At 40.4% G+C, this 18798-nt stretch overlaps 1 protein-coding gene across 1 annotated transcript in view; it reads left to right on the top strand.

The window, feature by feature from the left end:
• LOC146829166 (connector enhancer of kinase suppressor of ras 2-like) overlaps nt 1–18798 on the top strand; it is a 1989112-nt gene that overhangs the window by 1871934 nt on the left and 98380 nt on the right. The window contains exon 23 of the mRNA XM_085606439.1: nt 4913–5112. Within this exon, the coding sequence (XP_085462565.1) occupies nt 4913–5112 (200 nt within the window). The remainder of the gene's footprint in view (nt 1–4912; nt 5113–18798) is intronic.

Genomic DNA, 18798 nt, shown 5'->3' with positions numbered 1-18798 from the left:
TTTTACTCTGCATAGAGAAAGTTAAAATATGCTTTCATCCAGCAATCTAGAACTGGTCTAGTGTCTATCAAGTAGATGAAAAAGGTTGCAAGAGGTACTCTCAGCAGCTCCAGAACTACAAATCACATGTTAGAATGTGTGGTTCTTGGTGCCATTGCTTTGTCTATTTTCAATTTGATAGCTCCATTAAAACTTTCCATTTTCTGAAATAAATGGAATCAGCCTTAATACCTCTTACCCTCTTCTCTCTTCTCTACCGTTCTTTACCTCTGCTTGTTTTCTTGCTACATCAATTCAATATTATCTTTGCCTCTTCATCATTACTTTATGTTTTCACCAAAATAACTGAAATAGATTACTGTAGCAAACTACAGAACAGAGCTGGTTTAACTGGACATTTCTGTGTAGCATATGATTCCAACTGAAGTGTTGCTTATCTGCTCTTTTATTTGAGAAACAAAAATCTAAGCACTGCTCCTCTCCTGTCCTTCCATATGTACAGTGGAGAAAATGTGAAGGAATATATAGTTTATGTCTCATGAGTCACAGCAGTCAATGCTCAACAACTGGTGAATGCACTGGGTTCTATCCTTGCTGTTGTAGAAGTCACAAACAATTACAACCAAGCATGACACCATGAGGCAAATCTTGTATTAGATCAACCTTTCCAACTCTTCAGCTACTAAACCATTCCACCTTCACTCTAGAAGAGGATGGATCATTCTGCCTCTCTACATTGTTAATAACATTATAAGTTTTTCCATGATAAGGCACATCTACAGATGCCTGAACATTATACAAACTTAAATACAGGGGGAAATGATGGATCGACCACAGAACTCTCTTTCATCACTGTCTGTCCTAAGCCCTCTTCTTTCTCAGCATTCTACTCCTCATCACAGCCTCCCCTTATCATGACCAAATGTCTAACACCTAATCCCTCATCCTGAGAAGACCTTGTGGAAAAAGGCGACGTAGAAATAGAAGCTGACCAGTATAGTAGGTAGTCTCCTGAACTCCTCAAAGGAATGCTGTTTGAAAATTGCTGAAAATTGACAAGACTGGAAAACTTCTGCTTCCTCCTGGTCTGATGTCAAAACTGCATGTAGTCTTGAAGGACGTTTGGATCACAAAGGAGAAGAACCTCAAATTCGAGAGAAGCGACAATTGAACGAAGGTCCTGCTCATCAATGTATATTGCTCATATTAAGGTCTTCCAGTGCTGCAAATCATAAACACAGCTGTACTGTATACTAGCCAATGCAGATGTTAAGCTGGGCCATGCTGAAGAGCTGTTTGACCTACTCTGTTGATGGAGAAAGGCAAGGGAGAAGAAATGTTATCTACGGGACAGAGACTCAGCTTGTGAAATCTTTTCTTATGCAGGCTTAACAGGGATCCAAATGTTGTATCTAGGTTGATAGCTTCAGCCTACTCTTTGTCCCTCCTTTTTGAAAATTATCAACTGCACAATATAGACCCCCACACAATCAATCAATGTTGATTTCAGCCCAGCTGATGCAGAACATATCTCAGCTTTACTGTATGCCATTTAGTGACAAAGAAAAAACTTAGTAGATAAAATAATACCATTCCACCTGTTAAGTAGAATAGTTGTGATTCGATACATGTTCTCTTTTACGTATGATGTAAAATGTAGCACAGGATGCTTACCTTTAATCCACATGTGCTTTCATTGTCATTGTAGCCTTACTGTGACATCATGGTACATGGAGAAAGTTTATTGACCATCTTATTGGTACAATCATGGTTAAATGTGCACCTTGGTGAAAGGTACTATCAGTTGATGGTCTGAATTTAGGTGTATAAAGTGGCATGACGCATCAGAATTTATGTTTTCCACCTTGAGGAACAGCATAGGGGTGATCGGCCAACCTCTGCTCATAACATTCTATCTGTTCATAGTCATTTTGAAGTTTTCGCCCAGTATGTATTAAAAAGGTCTTCAGAGGATACATTTCCCCACTGAAGTTTTGGTCATGCCCAGGTTGCATGCAGCTCCTTTAGAAAAAATATCCAAATAACATTTGAAGGCATCCATATAATGGCAATTATAGCTACTGCCTTATGGCATAATCACTCATTTACATCGAATCAATCCACACTGATTCCTCATATGCATTACGACCTGCTCTTTTTATAAAGCCTTTTAGTGGCCCATCCAGTGTTCTACTGTGTTTGTCTATTTTTATCCCTCCTTCATTCTCTTTGTTCAAAGAAGCATGGTTTATTGTTTTGAATTTACCTTTCACTTGTCATACAAAGTTATCTCTGTGCTATTTGGTCCTTGTACCACAACTAATAATATTACATATTATTGGTAAAGGCTATGATGTCTTCAGGCATTGAGCACAGAACAATTCTGGTGAGCTTATCGGAAAGGTTACTTTTGTGGATCGTAAAAAAAAATGTAACCTGTTGAGACAAATGGAACACGCATTAGCGATTAGCATTTCCATCATTGTTCTCATGAATCCATCGAAGAGATCCATGGGCAATAGAAGCTAGAATTAAAATGTAGAAAAGCAAGATAAATGTTCTTTACAATGAAATCCGTCACAAATCAACAAGTTGAATAAATTCAAGCCCCTGGCTGGTTTGCTGGAAACAAAGAAACTAAAAAGACGCCAAGCAGTATACTCAATGGAAGCACTTAGGTTTTGGTACTCTTAGATGGAAAATTCAGTATACTGTACCCTCCTCTACTAGATGCTGAAGTGGTCAGGCTTCATCATTGTCTTATTTTTTTTAAATACAGTTCAAGAGCACCCATTGTCTGAAAGGCTGTGGGTTGTATCCTGCATGGAACGAGTTCCAAAAGACATCTCTTGTGAAACCGTGCATAGACTGTTAATTATCAAGAATTGAGTGCTTGGGTGTAGAGTTAACTTTGTAAACCTTGTCCATTTAAATGATATATTATTTATTTATATTTGATGAAAAGAGTAGAGAAGAGTAGTATCAAACTAATCAAGTAAAGAGTTCCCTCATTATATGTGAAATACACTATATTTAAGTGCAATTATTCAGGGTATGGAAGAAGCTGAGAGTCAAAATAAATGCCTGTGGGTGATAAATATTATTGTTATCTGTATAAATCTGGAGGGAGGCAAATCTTATTGCTGTCCTTACCTCTGTCTGCATCATATACTTTTCACTCAGAATCCCTCACAAAGTACAACAATTTTCGAAATATTCAATTCAGAGGTAGAGAGGTAGGAAAATATATATCTTAAAAGTAAATAGTAGCAGAGTAGCACCACACAAGACTTGGTGTTTGACTTAGGTCTGGTCAGGTCTCCATTTTCCGTCCATAAATTGATGAGTGCAATATTGTATATGTGAGCAAATTTACTGCCACCAAAAAAGGGATTCTGTAGTTCTGTCTTATGACGTACCAGTCATATTCAGTTAATATTGATTGTCAGTGAAAAAGTTTATATTTACCTTCTGACAGCGAAAGCTTTTTAAACTAATGCTTGACCAACTTTAAGCATACTTTAGAAGATCAGGGATGATTCTTTGCTGTACACAATAGCAACTTTGTGCCAGCATTTTTTTAGAAAAATAGATCTGGTCAAAGCTCTACTGGAGTGAGCTTAGTCTCCAAATAAACCAATGAGTGAAGACTGTATCATATGCTACTTTCACAAATGTAGGAAGATGTCTAAGTCTCTAAATACTTCCTCTATATTCAGGGCCAGAATCTAGTCCTAGAGTCACCTAGAAAAAGTAAAGCACATATACCACTATTGGAGTTGAATAAATAGTGCGTTATTGGCCAAATAATGTAATGTGCACAACTTTTTTAATTGGTAGTGAGAGAAAAAGAGTTGTTAGCTGCAAAGACAAAGTGGGAGGAGCAGCAAATTGATCAGAGGGACAGTGACAAAAATCCGCATCATCCCTTCTAGCCTTCATTGGAGATGCAGTTATTTTGGTACTGAATAATTATTTGTGGAACTGCCAATTTAGTAACCTGTGACAAGTGCCAAAACGTTAAGGTTTTGTAACAGGTATGGAGTCTGGTAATTCTCAAACTGAAAAGAGGATTTGCTAAATAGGGTAACGCTGTTGAAGATTACATTGTTTCGAGGTTTGTCAGTTGCTCCTTTAGATTTACATAATAATAAATAATTATGAATTAATGAATTAAAGACTACCATATTTGTGTGAAAATTATTCTAAGAATTTGCACTTAAATGAAGCTCTGCAAATCATTGCAAACAGCAGAAGAACAACAAAACAATACATCACTTGTAAGAATAAAGTAGTTGAGACTAGGCTGATTGCTAATAAAGTGTACTACCTGCAGATCAGAACTAATCCTGCCACCTAGGAGCTGTTATATGCCATTTCAGAAATCTAGATATGAAATTGAGGTAAAACATGACAACTTTCAAAACATAGCCTAACTAAAGAACTATTGATAAAATACTAATTGGCAAGCACATGAGATTGAAGGATGATTGCTAGTTAGATGAAAGGTATGGAGGAGTATAAAGAGAGAAGAGTGCTCCACAACAAGAGGGAGACATCCAGCCATACTATTTAGATTGAAAGCACTGCTGATGCTCAATAGTGGTTAACATTAGGAAAACAGAATAGGAGAAATGGTTGAATCAAAGTAAGGAAAGAAAAGTAAACACGCATGCTAATTATGCAAGTGAAATGCAATAGACAAATATGGTTAGGAGAAGATGAAGGGCAACAGGAGTGTTTTATTTGAGCAGGTAGGGAGGCAATTGTCAAAACTATGAAAGTGTGCAGAAAACAGCTGCACGCAAGGTTGAGGAATGCCTCTTAGGATTCTTTAAACACTGGGATGCTAATATTCCCAGCACAAAAGTCATATGAGGCACTTAAAACAGCTCTTAATTTATCTTTTCAGAAAATACAGAGGAAAGCAGAGAGTGTACAGATGGTCTACAAGAGCTGTACAAGACTTTGGAACAAGCAAGTCTCTCAGCTTTTGGAGAGCAGCGTCCATCCACCAAACAGGAGTACCGAAGATCTTTTATCAGGAGGTGCAATGACCCAGTTACCAATGAAAAGCTCCATCGCATCCGAGTTCTGAAAAGCACTTTAAAAGTAAGCATTGAGGGAACCTTGCTCCACTCATCATGGTTAAATGCAAGAAAACATGATAATAAGATGGACTTTGTATTTGTACAGCCTCTACAACAAACATAGGCACATGAGTGAAAAGCAAACATAAGATACAAAACAACAGTAAAATGTGCCTCACAGAAGAGGCAGATGCATGGTGGGATCACAGTGCTGAAGACAGTACTGCCGAGAGTGTCCAAAAGCATTGCAAAGCTGAGTCGAGGAGATAGTACTACATGTATAGTCCATAACAGGTGATAGACAATGTGTAATAAAGTCAAACAAATCACAAAGTGTGATTTAGAATAAATGAAAGGTCTTGTCTGGCACACAGGTGTTCAGAAGACTTGGAAATTCAGGTATCAGAAGTGCACTAAACATTAAGCACATCTACTTTTAGAATGCTCAGACTCAATAGCTCTGATTTGAGAATGAGCTTGGATTATGATTTTTCCATCTACTATGTGAGTAAGAAATTGGGGGCTTGAGAGAGAAAGGGTTTAGGAATCTCATTTTGGAGCAAGTTCAATGCAAAGCAACTGACAGTAATTGAATTACCATGAGAAAACCTATTCCCACCATTCGCCTATCATAGATTTCTCCAATCTACCCTTGTGGAAACATTCACTTACACCTCATCATCTATCCTTTCCATCTCAACCAGTTCTCCACACATACTCAATAACATCATCACGTCATCCGACCTTGACATTGGTTGAAGGCAGATTACTTTCATGGTCTCCTTGAGTGCAACCTCAGATCTGAACATTTACCTAAGAGGAGTGTGTTCTCTTGTAAAGGCGAATCACGGTAGACTTGAAATAAGACTCTTTCACAAACTGTTTTTTTCTTTACCCAGAAATGCAATTTCTCCCTGCCATTAAATGCTTGTATGGATAGATTATTGTCAATAATGGCTAAATACATATTTATCCTCACATAGAGTGTCATCCAGGATTGTTAGGACCTCTGCATGTACTATATAAAAACATAACTTACACTACCCCTTTTTCGAGTTGCATTCACAAACAGGAATACACTTCCTAGTTGTAAATAGCCTGAAAAAACCTTGAAATCAAGCCCCCTCATCACACTTTTATGACAGCATCATTAATAGAAGCAGCTCTTCTCCAGTGCAAAGCATGCACATCTAAGGGTCTACTGCAGGGGGTGGGATTACCTATACAATTCTAAAAGCACATGTGTGGAAAACCTTTCAAACACAGTTCCAAATAAATGCTTTTCGAACTGCACATTGAATTCCATCCCCTGTTGTAGCATATTGCATTTACATTTATTGAAACTAATAGAGAGTGGACTATTTTACTAATGTTCGACACCCTGTGTCAGCTACCAAGGCAATAAGGGTCTAAAGAGTATGGAATATAAAAAGTCAAATATATCATTACTCTGACTAGATGGTGAGAGCATCTCTGAATCCTGCCACTTGCCTGCCAATTCTGTTTACACATTATAAATAGTTTTCCTGTTTTTGGTTTCTGTTCTTTCTGAATTCTGGTGGGGTTTTATCAGTGTTTTCCAGAGTTTTAGAAATGTGTATACATAACAGTGGTTATCAATGGTTTAACTTTTTTGTGATGTAGAAAGTCAAGGGACGGTGTTTTTCCAGTGCTTATAAAGAAATTTGCTTTTAGTACTGTTATCGTTGCGATCCACTAATGCATGATATATAGACAGTGTACATGACATTCCCCAACACCTGTAGGAACTATTGTAATCCTTTGCATTTTCTTTCTAGGGGAGCACAAGCTCTTCCTTGACATTTTTAAGCTTATAACTGATTGAATGCATGTCAGTGGCGCAGAAAGTGTGTGAAACTACACATAATATCACACCAGTTAATGGTGTGTGACGGAAAGCAAAACTTAACCTGGTAAATCCCTTTCATGTGCAGAAAAAAATGAAGCCAAATGTTTGTGATATTCCATAAATATCTTAAAAGCATGCATGTAGATTTTTTGCAATGTGCAGAGCACACACATGTTGGGCTAGGGAAAACAGAAGCAAGAGGAAGAAGTTATGAAAGCCTACCTCACATTCGGCTACCACATCTACAGATTTGATATGTAGTCATAATTTTTTGCAAACCCATGTTGAAAGTTTACACATCCGAAAATGTTGATTCTTTGAAATTACATTATGGTGGCATATAGTGCTATGCAGAAAGCAATAAAGTAACTATTTTGTTGCTCAAGGTTCATTGATCTCTCCTAGCAGAATCCATTTGCCATTAACATTCTACCATTTGATTATTTACCCTTCTGAGTGTTATGTGCAGGATCGTACTGAGAACCAGCTTTGACTTGGAGGGAAATGCCGAGTCGGGACTCCCCTGTGGGGAACGCTGTGGGATGTTGATCGGCTTTGTGGCGGCAGCGACAAGGCTCGGCAGGCTGCAGCGGAGCTACTGGGCGGTCCCGCTCTACCGGGGTTGGACTGACTGTGCGTTCTTGAAGTGGTACGGAAGCGCCAGAGGCTCAAGAGGGGAGTATCCTCGTGTGCTGTAATGACTCTCAAAGGTGCGCGGGGGAAACCTGCGATTGCAGGAGGACTCGCATGGAGAAGGCAATGCTGGAAATACTGGTGGTGGAGCCAAGATGCCAGGTAACCACCCGGAGGCGGTAAAGAATATCAAACAGGATTTAAATGTGAAAGGGCCAAAAATGGACATGATATCTAAGCTGACTATTCCAGAGCTCTTTACCGCGGGTAAAGACAAAAGAAAGGGGAAGAATTTGGGCTCTCTACAAATCGAGGGGGTGGAAGGAACAGAGAAACAACTAGGTGGAAATGATAAAAATATGGAGGCCAATCCGGCTGTAATGACTGGGAAAATGGAGCCCCTATTTCTTCGGCCACTGCGTCATTAATTTCCCCTAATATTGAAGGCTGTCTTCACGATCAGAGGGGCAAGGAGCATCATTCTCAGATAGATAATTTGGTTACTCCCTCTATGTCTTTGCCTATAGGGGAAGATTCGAGTGGCGATGTGGCTTTATTTGCTGCCCCAGACTCAATCACTTGTATTAATTCGACCAAGGCTAGTATAGTAGGGGGTCTTGGCATGGAGGCAAATACTGATACTGACAAGAATGGTAATGCCCAAGTGCAAGACGCTGAATCTGGTGATTTCTTTTCTCTTTCTGACCAGTCCACATCATCTTGTGAGGACGTAGCGGCAATTTTTTAAAGCTCAGCTGAATGGGGTCGGTGGCAGCGACAATAGTAGTGCATATTTGGAGGACTCTGGGGAATTTGTGGAAGGTAGTCCTCACACGGTTCATAAAAGACTGGATCATAAAATAGGCAACAACGAGTCCAAAAGGGAACCCTCTGGGGGCTTACAGAAGGACATAGACATAACTTATCCCCCTGAAGATATATCTTTAACTCTAATTTAACAATGAATTATGTCCCATCGGAAGGAGACTAGAGTGGAAAGTCGAAGAGTCCAGAACTTGTGTAGAAAACTTCAGAATTCAGGACGTCGCATTGCTAAAACTTGCTCGGATTTTACCTCAAGATTTAATGAAGCGGACGCACACATTTCAAATCTTGAAGAGGAACTTGTGTCTCAAAAGGCCCTGACTGAATCTTTACGGACTATAAAAGAGGACACTCAGTGGAAGTTGGCCGATTTAGAGAATCAGTCATGTAGGACACATTTTAGAGTGCTACAGATTCCTGAGGGGCGGGAGGGGCAAGATCCCTGCAAGTTTATTGTTGATCTGTTTACGGAAGCATTTCCCGAGTTAACTAGATGGGACTGGAATAGAGAGATAGAAAGAGCGCACCGTTTTCCTTTTAATATTCGTCCAACAGCGGCTCAAACATCGGATAGGACCAGAGCACTCTTGATATCTTTCAATAGTTTCTTAGCTAGGGAAGATGTCTTTCAGCTTGCCCGCCCAGATAAAAAGAGGACAGGGAAGGAGGTTGAGTTTTTTGTCAGGCCTGATTTTTGCCATTTTACTGTAGAGAGTCGCTGGCAGCTACATCAGCTTATTCCACTGTTTCAAGCTAAAGGGGCGCAAGTATTTTTATTGAACCCAGCCAAACTTAAAGTTATTTTTCAGGATCGGGCACGATTTTTTTCCACAGAGGTTTGCGCAAAAGAGTTTTTAAAAACTCTGTAGGATTCCTTATAGTGTTCTGTAGGTGATGGCTGGGATAACACCAATCAGCATAAGGACGTGGTATGTCCTCTTTGCGTCCTCTTTTTTCTTTTATTACTATGTCTATTTTTCTCAGCCATGAGAGGGAGGGATTTCTTGCTTTTCCTTTTATGCTTTGGCTTCACGGTCATTAAAAAGGTTATGGGATATTGGTTAAGTATATGTAACATAGATGTGGCCTACGGGAGCCTACGGGATTTTTTTTCTCTACATGGCTGGCATGGGCTGGGTTTTCGCGGACAATAGCATTGGGTGACTGGAAGCTTGTCATCACAAGGACCATGAGTCCTAAAGCCTTGTTGAGGTGGGGGAGGGTAGGTGTTGGTGGTGGGGCTGGAAGTGGGGGGTGGGGGGTGGGGGGTGGGTTAGGTAGGGATGGTGGTTGAGGTGGTGTTAGCTGGGGTAAAATAAAAAAGTATTCACAGTATCAATATGGAAAAACTCTCTGACAATCAAAGATTTGTTGTATTGTTTAAAACTGCAGTAATGGTTTGTTGTAACTCTTTCTCCTTCTTTTCTAATGACTAGCAGGGGGATCAGAATATGCTCTTTAAATGTATGTGGTCTCAATAATTATAATAAGAGGCAAAGGGTTGCAGCTGAATTGTGTATGATCCAACCGGATTTGCATTGCATTCCAGAGACGCATATTCTGTGGGGGAAACGTAAAATGTTGGCTGACCTAGGGTTTGTGTTTCTGGTTGCCTCACAACAGGCGTCAATGGTACGCGGTGTAGCAATTCTTGCTAAACCCACCATCCATGCCACAGGTAATTTTGTAGCTGACAAATTGGGACGGTGGATAATTGTGGAGTGTGGTTTGGGTAGTACAAAATTTACATTGTGTACTATCTATGGGTCCAATTTTGATGAACCATTAGTGTTGGAAGAATTCAATATGGAATTAGCCTTGTGGCCGGTGTGGTTAATATTATGCAGAGACTTTAATATAAATTTGGTTAAGAAAGAATTACTGGTGGGGTTACACGGATATTCGGGACGGAAACCTAGGGTATTTAAAGCATTAAATAATTTGTTAAAGGATCATGGATTACTTGATGCATGGGATAGTCTTCAACCGACACTACCTGGGTTTGCGTTTTATTCTTTCCCTCATCAAAAATTAGTACGCCTTGATTATTTTTTTATATCTTCAGCTTTACTTACAGGGGCACAGATGCATATATTCCCTAGAGTGACCTTGAATCATGCACCAATGGTTTTAGCAATCCCTGCTATCTCTGTAGGGTGTACTCCAAGAATCTTTACGTTCGATAGAAAGCTGTTGCTTGATAGTAGTTTTAGAGATCATATGCAGATATGGATTAAAGAGTTTTTTGAGAATAATCGACAATCTGTTCATATAGCAGTTCTTTGGGATACGTTTAAAGCCTGTCTTAGAGGGGAAGTACTGAGCTTCGGGATACATTATCAAAAGAAAGCTAAATTGGAATTACAGGAACTTTATTCTAAATTGAGACTTGCCGAGGAAGAACTTACACAAGGAATCTCGCAACGTAAGGATATAGCAGATCTAGAAACTAACGCGGCAAAGTGTCGGGCAAATATTAATATTCTTTGGAATAAGGAAAATGCCCGGAAATATTTAGTCTATAAAAAGGAGTGTCATGAGTATGGTGAGGCGGTAGGTCGGTGTTTAGCGCTACGACTACGGATGAAAGAAGCTTCCCAGAGGATAGTGGGTCTTAGAGATAACTTAGGAGTAAAGACGCATGACCCTAAAAGGATACTTGCAATTTTTCATCAATTTTATACAGATTTATATAATCAGCAGAAACTACAGCATTATGCAAGTAATTCAGTCATTTTTGGGGATCTGATTCAACTTGAGCGCGAGGAGGCAGAGGTCTTAGATAGGCATATCACAATGGAGGAGTTAGAGATGGCCATTAACAACTTGGCGATTGGTAAGGCTGCCGGACCGGACAAACTGCCATGGGAGACTTATAGGGTCTTTTTTCATGATATTAAGAATGAGATGTTGGAAGTAATTTACGCAGCACAAAATGGGCAGGCACCTAAGATTTGGGAAGAGGCCACTATTGTTGTATTCAAGAAGAAGGGGAAACCACCAGAACTTTCGGGATCCTACCGACCGATCTCTTTAGTCAATTGCGACGGGACAATCTATGCTAAAATATTGGCAAATCCGTTAGCAAAGGTTATTACACCATTAGTCTCCCTGCATCAACATGGCTTTATCCCTGGTCGAGGGACGGTGGCACATGTTACTAAAGTGGTAACATTATTTGATATTGCTCAGGTGGAAGGGAGGGATTTGGGGTTAATATTGCTCGAGACTGAGAAAGCGTTTGACCACGTAGCCTGGGAGTACATATCTTGTATCGGATAGGATTCGGTCAAGGGTTTATTCAGGCTTTACAAGTATTATATAAGTCACCGGTAGCTAGGATATGTTCAATGGGGATGGTATCCAAACCAGTTATTATTTCTAGAGGGACACGACAGGGGTGCCCTTGTTCCCCCCTGCTTTTTGCCCTGTACATTAACCCTTGTGTTAATATGTTGGAGAAAGTGCTTTGGTTAAACCTTTTACTGGCCGGGAGAATCAATATTCCGTTTTCGCTTATGTGGATGATATAGCCATTAGAAGTTCAGATCCGGCCACGGCTATATTGGAGGTGGAACATTTAGCACAGGAGTTTGGCCAGATATCTGGCTATAAGTGGAATACAACAAAAACACAAATATTATGTACAAATAACACTATGGCTAGGGATCTAAGGGTAGTCAGGGAGGTGACTTATTTAGGGAATAAAATTCGAGTATCTATGAAAGAGCTAGTTGAAGCCAATTGGGTCGTTATAATGACCAGTGTTAAAGAGTCTTTAGAAAGGTGGGGGCGTTTACATTTTACACTTGTGGGTAGAGGCAATATTGTAAAAATGAACATGCTTCCTAAAGTTTTGTATTTTTTTAGATCGGTACCTTTGGAAGTAACGCGGGCTAAATTGCAATACTTACAGGCATTCTGCGCTAAATTTCTTTGGGCCCCGGGTAAACCTAGGCGAGCAGGACGATTTATGACCCTGCCTAGAGAAAGGGGTGGTTGGTCAATTCCCAACTTCACGTTTGATTATTATGCATGCTTTTTGTCCAATATGCGGATATTATTGACTGGAGAGGAAGTCAGTAATGTGGAAGAGGCACCGTCAATCTATCAAATGCTTCTAGGAACGGAAGTTAAAAACTGTTTGTTTAAAGAAGTGGATGGTAGTTACTATAAGAGGACGCGTTTTAAAGTGATAGATGCTGTCTTTAAAGCCTGGAAAGCTATTCGGAAAAAATTCTCTCTGGAGGGGATAGCATATTATACGCCCACGAATGCTAGAAGTTGGAGAAGTAAGGGTATATCTCAAATCGGTGATTTTTATGAGGTTGGAGGGCTCTATCCCACTTTTTTGGATTTTGCAAGGGAATATGACTTACCTAGGACGCAGTTTTTTAAGTTTCTCCAAGTTAGGGATTTTGTGGGTCGGAAAAATCTACCTTTAATACTGCAATGGCTTATTGAAGCTGTTAGGCGACAGGAGAAAATATGTTTTTTGTTATAAAATGCTGTTAACTTCTAGGACGGATGATCTGGAGAAGCATAATCTTAGATGGGCTAATATTTTGGGAGAACATGAACTCTCCTTAGAGAAAGCTATTGCTATGTTCGGGGAAACCCTTATGTCTGCAAATCTCAAATCCCAATTTTTTAAAACTGCTTTCAATTTATATTATACGCCTGTAAAATTGTTGAAATTTGGGGGGAGGCAAGATGGTAAATGTTTTCGGTGTGGGAGCGATAATGCGGATAGCTTGCATATTTTCTACTCTTGTAGTAAATTGGCTCTGTATATCAGTCATATTGAAAAAAATGTAACTAGTCTTACTGATGTATCCACTAAAATTACTCCAGCAATGATGCTATTAGGAATTGGACAGGATTTAGAGGCTGGGAAACCTATGTTTAAATATCGATATTTATTGTTTATGGCGATGGCTGTTGCTCGTCTATGTACTGCTGCTTCCTGGCTGTGGTCTGATCCCCCTGTTTTTGAAATTTGGCGTGCTAGAATGTATAATATATTTAATTTAGAATTCAGTTTATATTCAGCAAAGGGTTCAAGGACACGAAAGACTGGTATTTATATTTGGGGGTGTTTTATGAACATATGAATGCCGGAAGTGGGATGTAATTTTGTGATACTGTGGATCAATAAAAAGAATTTTTAAAAAAGAGAACCAGCTTTGAAACTTTTACTGGACTTCTTGCTGACTTTAAAGATCAACATAAGGAGGCATGCCAAAAACCTTTTAGGAAACAAAATTTTTTTTTTTAGAGCTGTACAGTTCCTTTTACTAAAAAGCTAATTTGAGTTCTTTTGTCTGCCTGCAGAATTATAGGAGGGAACCGGAGATTCCATGTGTCAATTTCTCCAAAACAAATTACATTTGTAAATTGTAAATAAATTGGTTGCCAAACTATGAATCTTTGTTTACAGATTCATAAAGAGAATCCATCTCTCTGGGGACATTAAAGCTAAAAACGGTGTCAAGACAAACCGAGAGATTACCATTGTTGGGTTGGGAGTTCATGGGGCAGATCTGTGTTTTGGGCCAGCCGGCCAGGATGGCAAGTTTCACTGCCATTTACTATCTGCCCCAAACATCATCAGGCCCCTGCATACCTCACATCACCTGCCCCATATAAGACCAACCCCTCAGGATTACCATACTCCTGCAAAGCATGTGTATTTGTTTTGCTTTTATTATTTCTTTAAATTTTGTGATTTTTACTAATATCACAACGATTAAAGAAAAATAAAGAGGGCAGCTTCAGGGGCACAATACCACCTTACTGTGCCCTTTCACACTCCTACAACCATCCTCTCCTAGCAATACACATGGCCTGGCAGATGCAGGCCATGGTATCCCCATTACTGTGATGGAAATATGGCCACACCTATGACCCTTCAAAAGATACTTAGGGCCTTATTACGATGTCGGGTGGATGAAACCGTTTTGGAAAGGAACCGTCCAACCTCAGGTTGGCAGTTCCGACTGCAGTATTTTGATGCGACTGCCCATGGTGCAGTGGCATATCTCTATTTCTCAATGAAAGCTTCTACGGTGGGCAGAAAAGGTCCGCAGCACAAGCTATCCATTAAGAATTGGATGTTTTGAAACATCTCTACACCGTGTGGCAGGCACCATATGGTGCCTGCCACATGGTGCAGGGATGTTAAGGGAAACTGCCTCATTGCAGATAGCCGGGGGGAAGGGGTCTCTGCTAGGGGCCCCCAATGTCACTTTCTGACAGCCTTTCCATGCCAGAAAGGCTGGTATGGAATGGCTGTTGGAAACTGGCATCATAATCTCAACGGCAGAGCCACCATCATTAAGGGATTATGCAGTCTGTCCGTTGGACCGATGGGCTCCTTGAGCCCATTGGAACCATGTAGGAATCTCCTCGCAGGTTTTCCTTTGACCACCTAATACGGCGGTCGGACTGTAAACCTGCCATGTCATGTGGAAAAACACTGGTCGGAGGCTTTCCGACTGACATCGTAATGAGGCCCTAAGTGTATGGAGGTCTTGCCTACAAAGATGATGTTGTGTTGTGAATGGAGATGTAGGGAAAAAGTGGGGGAATGGGTTTATGGACTGGTGCCATTTCCTCAGACAATAAACAATCTAATTGGCTAAGGGGCAGTCCAAGAGGTTAGAGAGAGACAAGAGCTTAACCACTTAGGCAATGGCTTCCGTTTTTTTCCTCCAAGGCTGAACTGAAGCATGCCAGTGCTCTCATAGTGCCCTATTTACATTCCTACATATACAGCACCTTACTTCTCTACTGCTGTTATTCTTCAAGGCTCTGGAGCGTCTTTTTTTCTCTCACATCCAGATGCTCACAGCCACTCTGAACCCCCAAGTGGGAGGACAATAGACTGTGTGTCAAAGGGGACGAGTGCACAGCGTTCTCATCCTATCTGGGTGCTGGCACATGTATATTTATAGATACCATGATGCTCACTGTTCCTTGGGTCATTGCTGTCTTCCCACAATGATGCTTGTGGCTTCCCTTTCTCTGGTAGTTGCAGCACGTTTGCTCATCACATTGGGTATACAAGAATTCACTGTGGGTGGGTGCTTGCCAGCAAAGTAATCCTATAGTGAGGGATGGGCAGAACAGCTTTGTAAACAAAGGTGGCGTATGGCTAAATTAAAATGGCAGACGCTACCACATAAATGAAATCATTTGGCTGCTAGCATTTGCTGTACTTTGGTGCCGCAAGCATCAAAGCAGAGCAACCGCAGGCATGGAAAAATAAATCAGTGTATCTTGGTTAAAACTGATACAGCTGATTAGAGCATCAGTAGGGTTTTTTAGAGGATTGTCAGTTTAAATTGTAAAAAACAAAGCTTAGTTATAAAATAGGAACTCATAAACATGCCATTTGGTGGTTAATATATGTTTGGTGAGGGTGCATGCAGCATTTATGTTGACTGTTTTTACTCTCTGATACGTCTAAGGCAGAAGAAACGGGGGGTAATTCATTCCCCATATCTTTGCATGTGGAGCATGCCTCCTTTGCTTCATATATCTATTCGTCCTCATTTTTTTAAGTGAAGATTAACATAGCTTCCCTATGAACACTTCTAAGGTAGAAGGAGTAATCAAGCAGATTATGTACATCCCCTTAAGGGTCAGGGGTGCTGGCTCCTAGGGCCCCCTATAGAAAACAAGTATTTGCAATGCAATCGGCCTCGCCTTTGGGACCTTATATGTATTTAGCTATGCAGCACATTAGCCTGGGTGCTGAAACATCTACTGTACTTTAACATGGAGGGAAAGTAGGCACCAAACTGCATGACACGCCAGGTATGGAGAGAAATATTGCCTTTCAGTGGGAAATGGTATAGTCCAAAGCTCTGTTTTTAATATAAAAGCAGGGCTTTCTGTGGTCATATCACTGAAAATACAGGATTTGAAAAAAATGTTATTGTCTACGGGTGCTCTTGTAAGAGAATTTATATGGACTGGAATCTAGAGAATGCTAAAGTGATTCTGGTATTTTACTGACCTCTGCTGGTCGTTTTCTATCAAGATAGTTAAATAGAGGCCGTTGCCAGAAAAATTTAAAAAAGGAAGTTCCTCAGCAGAAAGCAATTGTGGTATTTTACTGACATCTGCTAATCGTTTTCTATCAAGACAGTTAAATAGAGGCAGTTGAACAGAATAAAAAGTCCCTAAGCGGAAGCATAAGTCCTAGGGCTGACCTCCAGAGCCCACAAAGTACATACACATATAAGTATATACTAAAGTATATTTACTAAAGTATATATTAAAGTATATACAAGAGGTCTCGAATGTTCCACCTAAAAAACAGTGGGTGTGCTGGTTGGGACTGGGACATCCAGAAAGAGGAATAAAATAAATGAAAAAGTGAATAATAAATGAGCGGACATAGCCTCTGATTTATTATTCACTGCTACTGCAAGGATCACCCCATAATGCCCTGGGAAGGCTATGTACATATATTTTGTTTTTGGTGATGTCCCTAGAAGGGGCGGGGACATCATCAATTTTTTTTTTACTCTTGTGGGGGGCTGCAGGGAGTTTGGCAGCCACCCAGCTACATTAGAAAAAACATAAGTTTCCTGGGTCATTAAAACTATGACCCTATGAGAACTTAGCATATTTTTTTTAATCATTTCCCATGCTGGAGCTTTTGCTATGCAGCCAGAACTGAAGTGTCTCCTAGTGGCAGGTTATATGGTTTTATTTTATGTGGCCTCGGGTTTTATTGAATACAATTCAAGGCCTTTTTGTGACTATTTTTTTGGGGTGTAAAATGTTAAAAGCGATATGTCTGTTTTATATATATATAATATATATGTGTGTGTGTGTATGTGAATGTGTATATATATTTTAAAAAAGAAGCAGAGAATTCTGTGTAGTTCTCAAGTTTAGGTGGAAAGAAGCTCCAGTATAGAGCACTCTCAACACCAGCTATCAAAGTCTTTTAGCGTAGAATTAGCACAGTGTCATCCACGCCGAGATAGAAAGGGACAAAGGGGCATATGTACAAGCCCCTATCACCACCACAACATCACTTTTACCGATGTTGTGGTGGCGATAGGGGCTTAGCAAGGGGGCCTTATTTACAAGGCAGGGGGCTTTATTTACAAGGCAGGGGGCCTTATTTACAAGGCAGTGTTAAGCCACTTAGTGTGGCTTAACGCTGCCTTGTAAATAAGGCCCCCTTTCATACTATGGTTAGCGTGAAAAGGGTGGGCAGTGGGTGTTGGGGTGGGCATTCCACCGCTTCACCCATTGATATTGATGCTGCCCCCTATGTACAAAGGTGGTGTACATAGGAGGCAGTGCCAAAATTAAGACAAGGGAAAACCTGGTCTTAAGTTGGCGAAACGAGAAGAAACGCATTATTTCTCCTTGTTTTTGCTTTTTCCATGTGTGCTGCCTTGTGCAGCACACATGGAAAAAGCAAAGAAAGGTGTCCCTTCCTGTACGTAAACAATCCTTTAAAAAAATGCAATTTTGTGACACATGATAGTGATAAACTGGCATTTTAGGATTGTTTATGTGAAGGAAAGGACACCTTCCTACACATAAACAATCCTCCCCTGCGCACAGACTCGCTTGCACTATGGTGCAAGGGAGCCAGCGTTGGTGCTAAGTTGCTAAACTTAGCGCCGTCGCAGGGGGAAACGCAAGGCTACACCACATTCTTGTAAATATGGTGCAGCCTTGCCTTTCAGAAGTGGCGGAAAGAGGCGTTAAGCCAGAAACGCTAACGCCTCTCTCCGCCACTTCCTTGTACATATCCCCCCAAGTCTTTTACAATTTCTACAGCAAAGTCTTTAAGCATATGATTAACACAGTGCTATCCATGCCGAGCTGTAAAATGGCTAAAGCCATTTACCACTCCAGGCATAGTATAACAGCTTTGAATTGGTGAAATACCATCCAAACCAACTTGAAATGAATAAATGCAACCCCTGACACGTGTTTTGCTCTCATTAGAGCTCTTCAGAGAGGTATAGCTTTGTCCAGACACAAGGGAGCACCAAGTATAAGTCAAAACAATACCCTTTCAGGCATAGAGTGACACATAATTTATGCAAAAAAAGAACTCTGGGTAGTTCTCAAGTTTAGGTGGAAAGCAGCTTCAGTATAGAGCACTCTAAACACTAGCAACACTCTAAATTTCCTCACTTCAATTGTCTGCTTTTCTATCAAAGTCTTTAAGCGTAGGATTAGCACAGTGCCATCCATGCTGAGATAGAAAGGGACAAAGTATTGTGCCATTTCTACAGCAAAGTCTTTAAGCATAGGATTAGTACAGTGCTATCCATGCCGGGCTGTAAAATGGCCAAAGTCTTTTATTACTCCAGGCACAGTATTACAGCTTTGGAT

This window comes from Triturus cristatus, chromosome 5_2 (assembly GCF_964204655.1).
Source record: "Triturus cristatus chromosome 5_2, aTriCri1.1, whole genome shotgun sequence".
Taxonomy (NCBI): domain Eukaryota; kingdom Metazoa; phylum Chordata; class Amphibia; order Caudata; family Salamandridae; genus Triturus; species Triturus cristatus.
Note: the sequence above shows the minus strand (reverse complement) of the source record. Positions and strands in the feature narration are given on the sequence as shown.